Source organism: Nesoenas mayeri (assembly GCF_963082525.1).
Source record: "Nesoenas mayeri genome assembly, chromosome: 5".
Taxonomy (NCBI): domain Eukaryota; kingdom Metazoa; phylum Chordata; class Aves; order Columbiformes; family Columbidae; genus Nesoenas; species Nesoenas mayeri.
In genome coordinates, this window is record NC_137548.1 from 50,435,202 (window position 1) to 50,446,895 (window position 11,694).

The 11,694-nt window shown below is 44.9% G+C and overlaps 1 protein-coding gene across 2 annotated transcripts; it reads left to right on the forward strand.

Annotated features, from left to right (window-relative positions):
- Positions 1-2,708: 2,708 nt before the first annotated feature.
- RPLP2 (ribosomal protein lateral stalk subunit P2) lies at positions 2,709-7,603 on the forward strand. 2 transcript variants are annotated; one of them, XM_080345452.1, is made up of 5 exons: positions 2,709-2,864; positions 3,442-3,565; positions 5,274-5,322; positions 6,972-7,067; positions 7,482-7,603. In XM_080345452.1, the coding sequence occupies exons 2-5, from the start codon at positions 3,443-3,445 to the stop codon at positions 7,556-7,558; spliced, it is 345 nt and encodes a 114-aa protein (XP_080201578.1). In that variant the 5' UTR covers positions 2,709-2,864; position 3,442; the 3' UTR covers positions 7,559-7,603. The 2 variants fall into 2 exon arrangements, with proteins under 2 accessions (XP_080201578.1, XP_080201579.1); XM_080345453.1 differs by having other exon boundaries at positions 2,766-2,868.
- Positions 7,604-11,694: the final 4,091 nt, after the last annotated feature.

Sequence of the window (11,694 nt, forward strand, 5' to 3'; positions counted from 1 at the left end):
CCTTTACAAGTGGAGGGGGAAACTGGGGCAGAGAGAGCCAAGACAGAAGCAGAACTCAGAGTCTGCTTACAGGCTGCGATGGGTGTTCATTGAACACAGTTTTGACAGCAGGTGCCAATGGGATAAAAGTGAGCATAGGTGAAAACAGGCAAAGGGCAGCAGAGCAAACATGGCAGGGCCAGGGAAGTGGATAGAAAAGGCACATCCATGGGACAGGAGCATTGGCCTGTGCAGTGAGACTGGGGCTCTTGCAGATTGGCGTCTGTAAGGATGCTCTAATGCAGCAAACTCGGCACAAAGCCATGGCCAGCTAGATACGAGCTAGTCTTTGTTTCCTCCCCTCACAGCACCCTCCACGGAAAAGGGAAAAGCAGATATCACATAGTGCATGCTATGAAGGATTTAAACCTAAAGGAGCAGAGGTATGGAATTTGAAGAAATTAATTATTCTTCTGCCTTCTTAGTGTGAAGAAGCCTCTATCCACCTAGGACTTTCAAAAGTGGCCACTATCATCATAGCACAGTGGTACTGCATGCACAGAGGCCCACACTTGTTTTTATACCATTAGTCCCATACTTCCAAGCCACCCATTTCCTGATCTTTCCACTTCCTTTATCTTCTGCAACTCTTCCTGAGCTTGGCAATTAAATGAGCATATGGTGTGAATATCAGGAGTTCTTTCAAAACCCTGCCATGGATCAAATAGGTGAATAGAAGTTTCTTTTGAGTGAGTGATGCAAAACTACAGAAAACTTGAAACAGTTTTAATATCTCAGGCCAGAAGCAAGCTAATGCCTCTGCAACACTCTGAGGAGCAGTACTTTTTACTGTTAACCTGTGGAACACAGCAGCACTGATGTTCCTGAGGCACAGGCTGGAGGGAGGTGTCACAGCTAACTCCCTGAAAGAGCATAAATCTTACAGACACGTAAGGACAGGAAGAACAGGTAAATGGAAACTATTGCTTTAGTAAAAAGGTGAGCATTTCTTTTAAAAAGGCTGTACACAACAGATACACAGCTTTCTTACAGATGTGTGTAGGCAAAAAGACCATCTGCTATAGCTTTGTAAAGCTATTGATGGTGAACGAACCAGAGAGCAGCTCTGAACTTGCCAGGTTGGAGAGGCTCAGAGACCACAAATGCAGCATCAGCCACACGTACAGGACATAGGCAGGCACTCTTGTGCACAGACACACGGGCATGCACACATGCACACGCACACACACACTCACCCCAGCTGTCCTTGCCTGCCCTGTCACCAGCTCTGGTGACCCCAGGCCTCCACTAGCCCACACCCACACGGGCCCCCAAGCCGAAGCTCAGCCCCCAAGGATCGCCCCCCCAGCAGGACAGACAGTAGGGCAGCCAGGCCACATGCACCATGCTCTGCTGAGCACTGCTGCACTTATCTCACCCCCTCTGCACCTGGTCCCTGGCACACAACACCTGGGTCCTGAAAGCCCGGCCGTGCTCCGTTTGGCTTGGCTTAGCGTGGCACAGCTCGGCTCAGCTCAGCTCAGGCACTTCCTGCAAAGTTTTCAGGCGAGCGGCGCTGCCGGGGCGGGACAAGCCGGAGGAGGTGCCAGACGCAGCGAGACATGGGGCAGGCAACTCTGGGTGACCAGGCCCAGGCATCCCACTGTCACAAAAATGTCACTAAATGATATTTTCCTAACACTGCCTGGCACCCTAGCTGGCCCTCGTGCGGCTTCCCTGGGCTCAAACCTGAGCTCAGCCCGCAGAGAGCAGGAAGTACGGGCAGCTCCTGGTCTTATGCTCATCACTGCAAATTCGAGGAGAGAAATGCAGCAGAAGCTGGAGCTACAAGGCTGGAAGGGCACAGTGCTGGGTGCTGCAGATCCAGCCCTCGGTCCTGCCAGAGCCACGGGGCTCTGCCATAGCTGGGCTCCAGGAGGGCACAGCCCTTCAGCTAGCTGCCTCGCAGCACAGGACACCATTTGGTCTAACACTGCATCCTGGTGAGGCCCCACAGCATTTGTGCTGCTCTCCATTTTGCTTGGAGGAGCAAAGCGGGGTTTTCCTGTAACAATGAGTTTCTGGCTGGTGCCACAACACTATGCCAAGGCAGTGCTGCTGTGTTAATGCCCTGGAGAAGTGTCCCTTGCTTAAAACTGAACACAAGCTGCACAGTACCCCGAGAGAAATGTCTGTTCTCACATGGAGCAAACACTAACTGCTGACTGCTTCTCTGAAGCACTTCCTCAGTTCTGAAACTGCGAGCCTGGTCACTTTGTGATGGCACCAAAGTGACCAGAGCAGCAGGGTGCTCTCACCCACACAGGCAGCTGCTGTGGAGCCCCACGGGCAGCATGGCAGCGATAGCCAAAGCCTCCTCGCAGCCAAACCATCACAGTTCTGCTTTATTTGGGTTCAGTTCATTTTGGTACAACATTAACTTTTCACTTTTATTCATTCCGCTACTCCAGGAAGAAACCAAGCAAACCAAGCGCGGGCTGTAACTCCGTTAATCCACAGCTAGCCCTTGCCGCTGGGCTTCTAACCCCCGGCCTCCCCGGGCCAGGGCGGGCTACCCGCTCCCTCCTGTGCGCAACTCCTCCTGTGCGGAGTGGCCTGGGCGCCCCGGAAGGCCACGCCAGCCCCGCTCTGCGCATGCGCCACCGTCTGCGCGGCGTCTGTTCGCGCGGCGGCAGCAGCAGCAAAGCCCGCAGCTCTCCATTGGCCTGCCCGCTCGTCCCCGGTCTGGCCCAATAGCAGCGCGTGTTGTTGAGGGGTGACGGGAAGAAGGCGTTGCCGACGTACTGCCCCTTCCTTTTCGCTGCCGCGCTGCCATCGCGAGCGCACGTCTCAGGCCTGTCTCCCGCGCCGCCACCTCCTCTCAAGTAAGCGCGCGGAGGTTCCTTTCCGCGCCCCTCCCCCCCCCCCCCCCGACTTTCCCGCGGGAATGGTCGCTCCCGACACCTCCACCCGCTGCCGCTAGCGGACCTTGGGCGAGACCACTTTGGGCGGGAGGGGAGCGGGGAAATGGCGGCCATGTGCTCTCTCCTCCTGGGCCCAGGCCTGGGCTTGTGGAGGAACGGGATAGGCTCGGGCGAACGCCGCGGGGAGCCGGGGCGGGGATGCTGTCTGGGGCGCTAAGAGGTGTCCAGGAGGTCGCGGTGCCGCGTTCCTCCGGGAGCGGCGCGCGGTGGCAGCGGTTTCAGGCCGCCTGGCTGCCGGGGCCTGCAGACAGCGGAGCCCGGCGCGGGGCGGGGGTCGCTGCGGCTCCGCCGTGTGTAAGGGGCTGCCGTGTGCGGGGCCGGTTCGCGGCCTCGCAGGTCGTGGGTTTTCATTCCGAAGTACAGCAAAACAGTAGTAGCCGGCATGATGAGTTTGGCTTCCCTCAGTGAGGAGAGAAGCTTCCCTGAACGTGTAATTAGCATTAACACCGAAGACCCCATTAATTCTCCTGTTTTCCAGGATGCGTTACGTTGCAGCTTATCTTCTAGCAGTCCTCGGTGGCAATGAGTCTCCCACATCAAAGGACTTGAAAAAGATCCTTGACAGCGTTGGCATTGAGACAGACGATGAACGTATGAACAAGGTGGTATTGCCTCCTAATGCCAGATAGTCATGTCCTAGTCAGCATCAGACGTTGCAGCTGTTTCTTTAGTTGCCTTGCTGGTCATCTAGCCTTATTTTGTTGATATGTTCACTTATCATTGCTTGTTTGATTTCTAAAACACTGTTTAACTAGTCAGAGCTATTTGTAGAAGTCTTTCTACAAAGAAAGCTTTCTTATTTAACACCTGTCCTCCGCAAAGACATCTGTCAGTTGTTGCTGACTTCTGACTATTTAGCCTAAGAATTTTCAGTGGGATGGTGGCTACAGATAAGTATATATTGAAAATAAGTTCTGTCATGACATAAATTTTAGTTTACAGTTTATGTTTCATTTTGACTTCTGGTCAGTATTGATTCAAAGCTAACACTTTTGAAGCCCTGATATTCAGTAATAAATTCTTACATAGTGCACGGCAAAGAAGGATTTGTTCATTTACCAGGAAACATAGGGAAGTTATAACATGGATGTTAAAGTTATCCAATATATATGTATTCAGTAATAATACGTAGGAAATTTTTGGAAATTAATACTGAAAAAATGTTGAAAAACAGGCTTTTTAAGAAGACAGTATCATAATTAGGATGTTTCTTGGAATTAAAAATAAATGGCCATTAAAAAAAAAGGTGTTATCACCTAGCTTATTCTTGTGTGCAGAGAGGTGGAAGAAAGAAGTTAGTTTTCCATGTGGAGATGGTGTTTTATCACAGGCTGCAAAAAACAATGGGTTGACTAAACTGACACTGTCCTTATCGTGCTTTGGGATGTTGGTTTGAACTTGTGGTACTCCTTTTTTAAACACTAGTTATTTCAGCTTTGGCTTATCTATGTCTGTTTAATACCTTCATAAATTAGTTGTTTTCTCTGATCCTGCAGTATCTAGAAAGCTGCTCTGGAATTTATTTGGGTCATGATTAATTAGTTTGTTTCTATTTGCATTTGCTGTATCTTATGCCAGTGTAAATCTAGTGAAGTCTTAAAAACGCCTTCCTTCTGGGTGAGGCAAGCACACAGGCACAGCATTTCACAGGTCACACTCTGTGTAACCAGGAGGTGCCAGTTGAAAAGCTCTTGGGTTAAAGCCCTTTGGCTTTGCTAACTCTGCAGTGCTCAGCACTGACTCCAGGTAGCAGAGACTCACCAGTAAGGCCTGTGGCATTCTCTCTTTTTTTTTTTTTTTTTTTCCCCCCTCATCTCTGTTTATACAACAATGGTAGTAACATTAAAGTTGGGACTCTGTTCCAGTGCAAGCATACAATAGCCAGCTTGGCTGTAACATTTGGTAAGGCTGGGAACAGGACCCTGTGGTTTTTGGTCTGGGGCCCAGTGCTTCAGAGCCTCCCAGTGGGTATTAAGCAAGATATGTTAATAGTCCCTCAGTGACTAGTAGACCATTAGTGGGATTTCCTAATTGGCTCCACAGTATGTGTGTATCCTTTCTGCAAGGTTGTTGGATTCATTATGAGTTAATTGTAACAGATTTCTTAGAAAAGCTTCCATGGAAAAGTGTGAAAGATTTATCTGAAGTTTTCGTTTCAATGTCCTGTTCATTTGAGAAATAAGGAATTTTGGGGCTGTATAATCAGCAGGATGCAGGCATTGGACGTGATAACTAATCAGTACTTGTTTAAGTGTAGCTTATATTCCTGCTGTTTTGCAACTATTAACATTCTAAACTTAATTTACACAGGTTATTAGTGAGCTGAATGGAAAAAACATTGAGGATGTAATTGCTCAGGGTAAGTAATCTCTGAGTGTCACAGATCATTGCCTCTGCTACTTTGATAACTTAAACCTGAGAGTAGAATTGCTGCCAACTCTCTGATTATTCATCAGTTTAGCTTTGCAGTTGAGGACTTCGATGCTGGCTCTCAGCTGACATGACTGAAATCCAGGTCCATTCTAGTTCCCTGCAGGTTGGTGCCAGTACCTGCTGGGTTTCGCTTGTGGACCACATTAAATTGGAAAACTTAAGCATGTGTGAGCTTACTGGTAGTCTGCTCATTATGTAGTTTTCTGGACATGTTGATCAGAGAAAATTAGCTGTCCTTCAAGTTCTCAGGGAGATTTTTTCTTTGCATTTACCCACTTGGATGCACCAATTATGTAGAAGAGGAAGAACAGACTTAAATGTAAATTTGTGTCAGTTCACAGTAAGGATACAGTTACATCTTCTGCAATTAATACAAGCCTCTCTAGTACACATCTCTTCTAGAGCTCCCCAATTTTGGCATTTCCTTTTCCCTAAGACAGGACTCTTGAGTGCTGACTTCTGTAGAAGCTTGTGCTCTTACCACAGCTGGAACTTTTAACATTGATTTGGCTGTAAGGCTGAAATAAAGCAGAGCTGAGATAGAAATTGATCAGTCAGAAACCTTTGCACTATTTTTTTGCCGGTGCATAGGCAAAAGGGAACTTTTAGGCATGTATTTGCTTAAAGGTTGCCAGGACTTTGCCTGACCTTGCTATTACAAGCAGTAACTGGACATTTCTGTCCATGTGGTCTGAAGACCTAAGAGAAACATTACGCATGTGCTTGACACACTTGTGCCATCTCTTTCTGAAATACTTTTTCTTTAAATAAATTGTTTTCTAGAACATACTGACATGCATATGAAACATGTTTGTTTACTTGGCTAGTTTATTAGAGCTTGAAGTAACAGAATTATTTAGAAACTGATTCCCAGAAATTGGAATACAGGCAAACATACTGTGTACGTGACCTTTGAATGCCAAGGGAGCCTCGGTATGTGAAAGGCAGATACCAGAGAATTAGCTCGCTTTCCTGAGATGAGCATAAATCAGAAGTCAGTTTGTTAATCTCTGAGGAGATGCAGTATGGTGTTGGAGGATTTGTTTAAAATACAGTACTCTTTCTCATATATACATTTTTGTCCCCATCTCCTTCTCTCCCATAAGTATGATCTAGTCATGCCCTCACAGTTCTCTATACTGTTTAAAAAAAGAAAAGGTGGAGGAGGAAGCCAGTCCTGACTATATGTTATTTTTGAGGTGTATTATCGATTCTGGGCTATTATGCTGTATTGAGAAAACATAGTTTTTTCTTTAAGTGTAAAATTGGATGTGTTTGTAGTTATTTTTATATGACAGTTTTGGGAAAAAACCCACAGGAGTTTGTGTACAGAAGAAAAATTACTAATAATGTGGGGTCAGTGTTCTGAGGATAAGCCTTTGTGAATCTTAAACTGTTGAGGTTTTTTTCACAGAATAGTTTATACTTATGGGTGCAGCCTCTTGGTCCTTTCAGCTAATAGTGACAGGTTCAGTTCCTGAGGTATAGTATCTTTTTTTCTCTACTCTCTTCCTTTTCAGCTTATCTCTTTGCTTGTTATGAGCATTTAAATACTTCCTCTTCTGTCCCACTCAGGTAACGGAAAACTTGCCAGCATGCCGGCTGGAGGAGCTGTAGCAGTCTCTGCTGGAGGGGGCTCTGCTGCTCCCGCTGCTGCTGCTCCTGCTGCTGGTGAGTATGGGTGGAGGACCATTGTTACAGGGCAGTTTGGTTTTCTCTGTTAAAATCTTAAAAATCGAGTCCAAATTGCAAGGCTTTTCCACTTGAGCAGTTCACTATGTGATTGAAACGTAAACTGAACAGTTACTTTTCCTTTGGGCAATCAGAAGCATTTGCTCTTTATCCACCTTAAGACTGATCTGCCTTAGAACCAAAAATCAAACTTCACTGTGTTAAATCACACCCCTTCAATAATAGCGTGTCCCCTCAGTGTTTTTATTTAGCTATTGAAAAAGAATGAGGTGAACCATGGAGGCTGAAATACCAATAATACAGAAATTGAGAACACCAAAACATGCGTCTTAAAAATCTGTGGTGCAAAAAATGCACATACTAACAATTGGCTTTGTCATTTTGTTCCTTCAGCTGAGGAGAAGAAGGAAGAGAAGAAGGAGGAATCTGAAGAATCTGACGATGACATGGGATTCGGCCTATTTGATTAATTATTTGTTGTAGAGAAATTATTAAAATCCTTTGTTTTAAATTTTTTTTGAGTTTATTATTATAACCATACAAGTGCTGTTGGGTTCAGACAGCTGTTCTTAAAATAGCTTTGATAAAGCTTTGATTTTTATCTCTGTCTAAAACAGGTATGTGAATTTTATGACAAGCCATGGGGCTCAACCATGTTAAAGTACTTAGGAAACAGCTAAGCTTCTGTGAACCTGGATGCTTGTTATGACATTCCTGTTTTTTAAACAGTATATGGAAGCTGAATCTACCTGATGTTAATGGAAGTTCACCTTCTTTGTACTATTTGCTGCTCCAGTGACTAGGAAAGAGTCGCATCTATTAGGCAATAAAAGGATATATTTTAATCAAGTCCAAAACACATGAAACTGAATGGACAGCAGGTTTGATATAGTCCAGAAGTAGTATAATTTCAGAACTAGTTACAGTAATTAGTTTTTGTAAATATCCAAAAGCACCAGTTTCATTGCTGCATCAGATTTCCAAGATCTGGCAACAACACCAATAAAATGCTTGACTGTGCTTGGATTTTATGTTACGAAGACTTGGTGACAAAAAATAGTGCATCCTGCTGAGGCACTGAGATCTATGGGAAGGTGCTCTTCATACCAAATGTCTGTTCTGGGTGTAGCTGAACTTATCAGGACATAAATTACCTTTATCTGAACAGAATTAAACTCTTACGAGGAGAATAGTATTTTTGGAGAACTGAAACAGTGTTCTTGTGCGTGCAGAATGCATCAGTGTGGGAGGGCAGTAAATTTTGCTTTTATAAACTGTCTCTGCTGGGAGATAGTTCTGGCAGGCAACTTCCCCTGACTTCTGCAGTGGTATTTGGCTGTCACTATACATAGGTAGAGTACAAGTAGTACATGATGATCTTCCTGTGCCAAGTCTTAACAAGTAGTGTTTTAGAAAAAAAAAAAACAAACAACTATCATAGCTGATAGATGTATGTTGGTTATGAGTCACTGGACAAAGCATGGCAAGCACTTCTGAGAGGGGTGAAATGCAGGTAGGAAAAACTATCTCCTTGTGGTGGGTGCACTGAGAGAAAACGCCAATTACTTCACAGCAGCCGAGGGAGAGAGCAGTTTAAAGTTAGATCCTCAGACTTCAGAATGGCGGTGATTTAAGCAACTAACCCTTGTTGCCCTTCTGTGCCTGCTGCAAGAAAGTAACAAGCATACTGCCAATACCTTTCATCGGCTTTGTCTCGTAAGTCCTAGCATGGTGATCTTTGTGGCAGTAACAAAAACTGCTTGTCTTTGCAGTTCTTTGTCAGACTTGTAATGGCTGCAGTTTTGCACTGGAAGGGGTGTGGGTATATACCTGTGTTTCTGTCCTTGCTGATTTCTCAATCTCAGATCACTGAAAAAAGAGTGGTTCTTGGATGTGGTTTAACTGAGAGGTAGCCCCAGCAACCTTGCAAGATTACCTTGCTTGGCTGCTGCAGGAGCAAAGTCAATGTTTCACAGGAAGGAACTGCCCTGTCACCACTCAGCAGGGGTTTTTAATGCACAAAGGAATTTGTTTCAGTGGCACTGAGCAGCTATTGCATTACTTTTGCTGTGCCCAGGCCTGTGCAATGAGACTGAAACCTGTGGTTCCAGCTGCTGGCTACTGTGATGAGGGGAGGATTACAGCTACATCTAGACCAAGTTTTTTCCCTATTTTTCTCCATCTTCTCCCAATGAGTTATAGACTTGATCCTGTGCTAGATGTCCTGTTATCACCTTTAAATTCCTTCCTGAAGTTCAGCATTTTGATGAAAACTCCAGTCACTCAATCTATTTTGGCTCATTTGGTAAACTGTTTAGAGAATTAACTTTTGGGGGCAGCTTTCTGAGAAAGCACTGAAAATACAGCATTTGTTACACTGTCACAGGGAGCCAGTTAATTTACATAACTACCTTGTAGGTACTCCCTGTGCAGGTCAGAGGATAGGTCTGCTCCAAGGTTTCACATGCATTTTACAGAATTTGCTAAAGCTTCTGCACAGTAAAATTTTATTCCAAATGCAAAATCAAAGTATCTTAAGCTTTCTTGCCCTTATTATAGCTTTGATTTTTATCTCTTATCTATACTTACAAAATGGTTGTCACCTGATGGCTTTGTACACAAGCAGTAATGTGCCTGTAAGTCTGTTGCAGACTTGCCTGGTGCTCTGGATGGAGTTTACCTCTCTCTATTCTGCTGATCTCCATGAGCTTCAGCTGTGAAGGAGATGGGATCCATGCTCCTCTCCTGTGGACACTGTTCTGAATTTTCAGGTGTCACTGATGCCTTTTCAGACTTAGCCATTATTTCCAAAGGCAAGGGTAGTGGTGAGGTGGATGCATTGTATTCCATGATGCTCTCAGAGAAAACTAGTGCCTGCAAACACTTGGAGTGGTGGTCTAGTGTCTCTTGCAGAATCAATTTTAGCTAGAACAGATTTTTCCTGACTTCTTCATAAAGAAAGGCTCAAAGGCATTGAAGGGAAAGGAAAGGATAGCCTTGTGCCTGGAGATTACACTGGTAACTCATTATTAAAATGACAGTAAGAGAGAGTGATTTGGTTATAGGCCTGATGTTGAAACACGCAAGATTTCCTCACTGGGACACAAATGCTGTGCCATCTCAAATCAGCTGTGATTGAAAATCATTCCTTACAAACACCATGGGGCACAGAGAGTGACATGACATCTTCACTACTTGGAAAGTAGGGAGAACGTACTGAACACTACTGGAAAGTAATAAGCAATAGCTCCCTGGGGCCACTGTCAAATTAACTGGTTTCACTCTTACTACTAAGGCCTAGTTTTGCAAGCTGCTAACATGCAGGCAGCCCTGCTGAAGTCAGTAGGTTTCAACTATGTAGGACAGAGCTGTATTAGCTTTCGAAAATTTAGTCCCAAGAGAGCAGGACAAGGGCACTGTTCCATTGCCTCAGGAGATGCTCCCATGAAACAAGTCCCAAGTGTTTGCCATGGAATAGTTTGATATCACAGTTAAGAAAAAGACATTGAATTCAGGCTTTCTGGCAATGTTCCAGCACTTAGGTTGGACTTCATGACCAGTGCCCTAGTCTAGCTGACTACAGGCCACAATGACATGCTGTAGACAGCAGTGTAACAGACTGCCCCTGAGCTTCCCTTTAAAATTAATTCAGTTGGCTGCCAAAAACCAAGGTCTTACCTGGAAAAACATTATTTGCTTGAACATTATTATATGTACTAGCTGTGCTCACCATTCATTAGACTAGAAAACAAATGCAACAAAGAGAAATAGCATGGGAAGGTGTCTCAGTGCCATCATGACATGTAAGGACATAACTGAGCTTGCAGTGTTCTGATAAGAGTTTGATACACATGAAAAGCTGCCAAGTAAATCATGCTGACCTGGCTTCTTGCACGATTATGAGCAAGTGCAGGATTATGGCAGTACTTTCTTAACGTGGAGAAAAATATTAGTTTTGGGGGAAAATTTATTTTTTAGAAAAATGCAGTTTTTTACCAGCCTGCTAGTGCCAGTACCCAGGGAGCACTCTGCAACACAGGTCACATGATTTTTTCATTAACCTCCTCTAATAGGTAACCTTGAGGGCCAAGGCATAGTGATATAAACAACTCAGGATGACGTTGCTGTTGAGAAATCAAGTGAAACTAACTGCAGCACTGTTGCAGAACTGTTGTTTCTATTTTCCGGACACAGTAGGAACCTTAATGTTTGTGAAATGCTGAAAAAACAGAAAGCAGTGGTGGCTCCGGAATGAGGCTGTTCTTGTGGTTACAAGTGTTAGGGAAGAATCTGCAAACCAGGTTCAGTATTCAGTTTTGCCACACATTTTTGCTGAAGTCACAGCCCATTGACTAGTTCTTCTGCAGTACAATCCCTGTTCTGGAAAATGCAAACCACAACATTTTATTTGAGTTTGGCTACATGGAAATACCTTTCCGTGTCACCAGAAGCATGGAGTGAAAGCACTATGGTCATCTTGATGTGAAGGGCCTTTAAGAGGGTGCTCAGGTGCACCAAGGCTTACCTCTTCAGGTGGAGGAGATGAAGGCTAACAAAGGCTATGGAAACACATCAAACGCAAAGCAGGAAGGAAATTACAGAAGCA

Coding starts and splice junctions, on each gene's coding strand:
- RPLP2 (XM_080345452.1), top strand. CDS start 3,443: ATGCGTTACGTTGCAGCTTATCTTCTAGCAGTCCTCGGTGGCAATGAG. Junction 3,566..5,273: donor ACGATGAACGTATGAACAAG/GTGGTATTGCCT, acceptor TAATTTACACAG/GTTATTAGTGAGCTGAATGG. Junction 5,323..6,971: donor TGAGGATGTAATTGCTCAGG/GTAAGTAATCTC, acceptor TGTCCCACTCAG/GTAACGGAAAACTTGCCAGC.